Genomic DNA, 6,999 nt, shown 5'->3' on the forward strand with positions numbered 1-6,999 from the left:
AATTATAATAATTAGTGTTCAATTATAAATTAATTAGATATAAAAGATCCGTCTCATAAAATACATACAAATTATATGTGCAATTAGTTATTTTTTTATTTATATTTAATGCTCCATGTATATATGTATCCAAATATTTCGATAAGAATTTTTTTGTGACTTATATTTCGATAAGATTTGATGAAAAGTTTTTAGATGAAAACTAAACAATATACTCTTATTACACGCATGCATTACACAATATATAATCATAAATAGTAGTGTCATTTTGTGGCCATTAGACGTCCCTCTTGGATTGGGTTGGGCCTATATATACTCATGCCATCTCTCAAACACATTTCAGCATGAGCACACACCCCACTCACTAGCTGCTAGCAGCTTAATACAACTACACACTCCAAAAAAGAAAACAAGCAGGTGCTAAGCTAGCAGCTATGGGCACAATCGATGATACCGCCGGGTTATTCCCGGTGACGAGGACGAACAGGTCGCTGGTGCCGCCGTCGTCGGCGACGCCGCAGGAGACGCTGCGCCTGTCGGTGATCGACCGCGTGGCGGGGCTGCGCCACCTGGTGCGGTCGCTGCACGTGTTCGCCGGCGGCGAGAACAAGAAGCAGGCGGCGCCGCCGGCGAAGTCCCTGCGGGAGGCGCTGGGAAAGGCGCTGGTGGACTACTACCCGTTCGCGGGGCGGTTCGTGGAGGAAGACGGGGAGGTCCGGGTGGCGTGCACCGGCGAGGGCGCCTGGTTCGTGGAGGCCGCCGCCGCGTGCTCCCTGGAGGAGGTCCGGCACCTGGACCACCCCATGCTCATCCCCAAGGAGGAGCTGCTGCCGGAGCCGGCGCCCGGCGTCAACCCGCTCGACATGCCGCTCATGATGCAGGTAGGAGTATATGTTTATGTAAAATGTAATCAAAGCACTGCACTATATACATCTCTCCATGCATGCACGAATCAAACAGTAGTAAAAAGTTAACATGCCTACCTATCTTCTTATTATCTAGCTAGGAGTGTGTAGTAGTTTCATGATGCAATATTTTTGTTTTGCATGCACTAGCATGCAAAAGAAAAAACATTGTACTATGTATAGTAAGCTGAATTAGTGATGAGAAGCATATGATTAGTAATCTAGTGAAAAAAAATTGTAATTATTAACGAAAAACACACACTGAGAAAAGTTAGAGTCAAGGAAAAGAGAAGGGAGCCTTATTTTGAAGCTAAGAAACTTTGGCGCCATGCATGCATAATAAATAATATCACTGTTAGCCTCAAAGATATGATATAGGGATTGTGGTTGAACAAGCAAGGTACGGCCAGGAAGGTATATATGATGATTTGTCAAAAGAATTTCGCACTTAAACTAGCTAAGTAGCCTTGTTTAGTTCCGAAAAAATTTCGGATTTCGCTACTGTAGCACTTTCGTTTTTATTTGACAAATATTGTCCAATCATAAACTAACTAGGATCAAAAGATTCGTCTCGTGATTTACAGACAAACTGTGTAATTAGTTTTTATTTTCGTCTATATTTAATACTTCATGCATGTGCCGCAAGATTCGATGTGATGGAGAATCTTGAAAACTTTTTAGATTTCGGAGTGAACTAAACAAGGCCTAAGCGACATGCATGCAAAACCGTGACGTACTGTATTCATCAATTCTCGTTCCGCTAAAAAAAAGCGTCCGTCGTAACTGAATATAACAAATTAACGATTCTTTTAAAATTAAACAAGCCAGCGGTGCGATGAAAAATCACCAAGTTTGCTAAAAATAAAACGTATATAAATGGTGTTTAGTTTGCGATCGCTACGTGTCGTCGCCGTGCACGATTAATTAAGCAAATAAATGGTGTACGTACGTAGTTAACAGTGGGTGAGACGTGAGGGAGAGATCGAGTATAGTGTAACGTATAACAGGTGTCGCTACTAGCTAACGAGCTATATATTCCATGGGTAGGTAGGTGAAGTGCGGACTGACTGATGTGATGATGAGCTAGCACCAACAAGTATGTACGACGACGGCCACGTACAACAGTGACCGCCTACCACGTATTATATATATATATATATACAAGCAGTATATACATATGCATGTTTATTTAGTTTGCCACTTAATCAATAAGGATCATCGGATCTCCACCGATGATGCTCGCTTCATGACGGAGCATATTAAAATTTTTGTATTTAAAATAAACTAAAGAAAGAGATCTCGGTCGTCAACAAGAGGCTTGGGAGCATCGAGATTCGTATATATGTCCTAGCCGGCCTGCTAGCTTTGACCCCCATCATCTTCCATAGTTTATGTACACACTTACTGTACTTCATTTAGTTTGGAGCCACACAATCTCAATCTCAGAATAATTAAGTTCCATCATCAGGACTGCAGGAGTGTACCTACATACCTACTACCTGCCTACCACCACTACACTATAATCTACCGTAGTACTCTCTCCGTATAGGATTTAGATGTCGTTTAGGACAGCAACGACACGGTTTCCAAAACATAACTTTGACCTCTTATTTTTATAAAAAATATTTTAAAAAAATGATATATGTATATTTTTAAGAAAATATTTTTCAAGATAAATTTATTCATATAATTTTCACATTTGCAAACTCAACAACTAAGGCCTTGTTTAGTTCCAAAAATTTTTGCAAAATATGAATAGTACCATTTTCGTTTGTATTTGACAAATATTATCCAATCATGTACTAACTAGATTCAAAAGATTTATCTTGTCAATTCCGACCAAACTGTGCAATTAGTTTTTATTTTTGTCTATATTTAATACTTCATGCATGCGTCTAAAGATTTGATGTGACGGGGAATCTGAAAAATTTTGTAAAATTTTTTAGGAACTAAACAAGGTCTAAAAGTTATTGATGATTTATATTCTCATGTTTAACCCAAACTTTGTCCAAAACAACATCTAAACCTTATACGGAGGTAGTACATGTATGATGCATGCGTGACATCGATGGACCGAGGAGCGAGCTAGCCATCCGTTTCTAAATCTAATTAAACTAGTAATAATCCATCTATAATCATCATCATGTGGACCGGAGATTACATGTGCCATACGTAATGTTTACTTCATGCATGTCGTCGTCCATCTTGTTGTTGTAGCTAGTATGCATGTATGTTGGTTTACGTAGCTATCTGAAGGTTGTAAGGTCCTTGTTAACCTCTAGCGCGGCTAGTGGTGATTGGTTACCAGCAGATGCATGTATGGTTAAAAAAAAAAACGCTGCTGTTGCACCCGCTATTGTTGCCACGCTTCCTAGTTTAACTTCTTTTGCGTGTGCTATATATATATATAATGAACAATGTTAGGACAAATAAAGGGAAAGTTAGACAACGGTAAGGGACCGGTCGTACCGTTGCCAAATATACTAATATATAATATATATACTCACTGGACACAGCCAAAAGTAAAGCGGTGACGACGACGTTTTATTTGGACACATTGATCGACAAAAAAAAAATACTAATACTCATCACTGCAGCCGACCGCCACAAATAACAAGCAAGTGATTGCAAATATGCTAATTGCAGTTAGCTTTTATCAGCATGCATACTAGCTTGCTAGGCTAGCAAATAACTAGACACACCACAACAAGCTCCAAAGCCGGCCGGCCGGCCGAAGAGCACACGCCTATATAATCCTCACGCATATCCTTTTGTCGCCTCAAGTTGGATTAATCATACATGATTATATTACTTTCAGCATGGGCCATCAGTGGGATGTACTCCATCATTCAGCAAATTGTATGGATAAACTAAGGCCTTGTTTAGTTCCAACCTATAAGCTTGTTCAAATACTAATAAAAATATAAATTACAGAATCCTTGAGTAAACCGCGAGATCCTCAAGAATAAAAAAGCTGTTATGTCATATATATATATATATATATATATATATATATATATATATATATATATATATATATATATATATATATATATATATATATATATATATATATATATAATGGCTAGGTAGGTAGGTAAATTCTCTGTAGTACTAGGCAATATTAGACTATTTCTATGAGATCAATTAAGGCCTTGTTTAGTTTCCAAAAAAGTTTGCAAAATTATTCAGATTTTCCGTCACATCGAATCTTTAGACACATGCATGGAGTATTAAATATAGGTGAAAATAAAAACTAATTGCACAGTTTGGTCGGAATTGACGAGACGAAACTTTTGAGCCTAGTTAGTCCATAATTGAACAATATTTATCAAATACAAACGAAAATGCTACAGTATCAAATTTTCTAAAATTTTTTGGAACTAAACAAGCCCTAACTACTGCGCTAGCTAGTGACAAGTGGAGACCGCCACCGAGATATGAGTATTCTTATTTATATGTATATACACTGACCTAAGATATGGTGCATCATGCATGAAAAAGTGCATGAATCTTCGGTGTCCACAAAAAGCTGGAAAAGTGGGCAAAAATCTTCAGTAAATCTAGCTAGTGGCCGGTGCAGTGCATCCAATCCACTACTTACCCATATCGTGGTTGGTAAGATGTTAGCGCGTCAAAAAGAAAAAGTCTCTCGGGTAATATATAGTACTATCGTCATATACTGTACAACATCTGTCTGGATAATAACGTACCACAGGCCAGCCGGGGTGAAAAAGCTGTTTGGGCCAGCCGGCATGCATGCAGGTGAAATGCCTCCATCGGTCACGTAGCTTTCGAGATTGATAGCGGCCACGTCGATGACTCGCCTTATCTCTTGCTACCAAATTTTAACCTCCCGTCGATCAATCATCAGATTCTTCCTTCACGTGCTTGACACGTCGTCGTTTTGCATTGTTTCATACATTACATATTGTGTGGCTAATTATTAACTATCTCTACTAGTTAGTTATTTTCATCTCACCTTAATCATTGTTGGCCTTCTCCTTATACTGTATTTTTTTTTTTGAGAAATACTGGTATACTGTATTTTGCTTGTAACATTAGCTTCTCTCACTCATGACGCGTTGGAAATGGACACGTAATCGCAGGTGACGGAGTTCACGTGCGGCGGCTTCGTGGTGGGTCTAATCTCCGTCCACACCATCGCCGACGGTCTAGGCGCCGGGCAGTTCATCAACGCGGTGGCGGACTACGCCCGTGGCGGCGCCACCGCCGGCGCCGTCACCAGACCCCGCATCACCCCGATCTGGGCGCGCGACGTGATCCCGGACCCGCCCAAGATGCCGGCGCCGCCGCCGCGCCTCGACCTGCTGGACCTGGTCTACTTCACGACGGACCTGAGCCCGGACCACATCGCCAAGGTCAAGTCCAGCTACCTCGAGTCCACGGGGCAGCGCTGCTCGGCGTTCGACGTGTGCGTGGCGCGCACCTGGCAGGCCCGCGTCCGCGCGCTCCGCCTCCCGGACGCCGCCGCGCCCGTCCACGTCTGCTTCTTCGCCAACACCCGCCACCTGCTCCCGGCGACGGCGGCGGCGCCGGCGAGTGGGTTCTACGGCAACTGCTTCTACACCGTCAAGGCGACGCGGCCCAGCGGCGAGGTGGCGGCGGCCGACATCGTCGACGTCGTGCGCGCCATCCGGGACGCCAAGGCGAGGCTCGCCGCCGACTTCGCGAGGTGGGCGGCGGGCGGGTTTGATCGGGACCCCTACGAGCTCACCTTCACCTACGACTCCCTCTTCGTCTCCGACTGGACGAGGCTAGGGTTCCTCGAGGCTGACTATGGCTGGGGCACGCCGACGCACGTCGTGCCGTTCTCGTACCACCCGTTCATGGCCGTCGCCGTCATCGGGGCGCCGCCGGCGCCTAAGCCCGGCGCACGCATCATGACCATGTGCGTCCAGGAGCAGCACCTGCCTGAGTTCCAGGAGCAGATGAACCAGCCCTGCTCATGATCCGATGTGATGATCCAACCTGCTGCTAGTACGTATATGATCATGCATGCATGCGCGTGCAAGTTTGGAATTTGTCAATAACGAACGAACGAACCGTACGTACGTCGTCGTCAACTGAATTGGATTCGAATTCGCGTGTAATTTGCTTCTTCTATTTGTCCAAATTTGCCACAACTAGTTGTACACACGTATATAAAATCCATCCTACTTTACTTGTATGTGTGAATGTATGTATGTCAAGAGTCAACACCTTATACCTGCCCGGCTGCCCAAAATATAAAAATGGTGGGCTAGCTAAGCTCTTTTTTTATGCACCTGTAGCAATTCACGGAAGAATGAATGAAATAAAGGTCCATGATTTATCCTACATGCACATCTCCTGCTACCTCCGACTCAAAATAATAAGTGTAGTTTGCGCTTTCTAAGAAATAACTTTAACTAAATAAATAATAAAAAATATTAATAATTATAGTACATAATTAATATTATTGGAAAGATCAATATTGCACCTATTTTTTACAAATCTAATCAAACTTGTGGTACACAAAAAACCTAAAACGACACTCTTTTTGACACGAAGAGAGTGCGTAAAATCCAAGAATGATTTTAGGCTCCATTCTCCATGCCAAGGAAATAGTGAGGTCAAAGAAGAATAATACTTGAAAAGCCATGGCCGAAAAATTAGAACCGAATAGGAATTCCTTTTGTACTGCTATATATAACCGACTGGTAGGTTATAGTTCTAGATCGAGAGTCAGCAGTGTGTATGTCTATATATCATAGATGACACGTAGTATATAGTCTTCCGTCCTAAAAATGTAAAAAAAGAACACTTGACTAATATTATCTATAATCTATAATACCAAAAGGAATATAATTCGATTTATAATAATAGAATATATTTTCATAGTATAACTATTTAGAGTCATAAGCGTCAGTACCATCATAAAATGTATTGAATTGAGAATTACATTTTTTTTATACAAAGCAGGTACTACAGATATTACTCCATTCGTTACATAAAGAATGTCATTCTCACGTCACAAGAAGTCAAACGTTTTCAAATTTAACAAAGCATATATAAGACGATATTTATGTTTATGGTGTAAATCATTGAATAT

General features: G+C 41.7%; 1 protein-coding gene across 1 annotated transcript; it reads left to right on the forward strand.

Moving 5' to 3' along the window:
* On the forward strand, positions 318–6,245 carry LOC8068196 (acyl transferase 4). Its single transcript, XM_002439193.2, has 2 exons — positions 318–881; positions 5,015–6,245. The coding sequence occupies exons 1-2, from the start codon at positions 435–437 to the stop codon at positions 5,876–5,878; spliced, it is 1,311 nt and encodes a 436-aa protein (XP_002439238.1). The 5' UTR covers positions 318–434; the 3' UTR covers positions 5,879–6,245.

The sequence above is a fragment of the Sorghum bicolor genome, chromosome 9 (assembly GCF_000003195.3).
Source record: "Sorghum bicolor cultivar BTx623 chromosome 9, Sorghum_bicolor_NCBIv3, whole genome shotgun sequence".
Taxonomy (NCBI): Eukaryota; Viridiplantae; Streptophyta; class Magnoliopsida; order Poales; family Poaceae; genus Sorghum; species Sorghum bicolor.

What these genes read in the sequence shown, in the direction of transcription:
- LOC8068196 (XM_002439193.2), top strand. Translation starts at nt 435, where the DNA reads ATGGGCACAATCGATGATACCGCCGGGTTATTCCCGGTGACGAGGACG. An exon ending in ACATGCCGCTCATGATGCAG is followed by an intron (nt 882 to 5,014) that starts GTAGGAGTATAT and finishes ACGTAATCGCAG; the next exon opens with GTGACGGAGTTCACGTGCGG.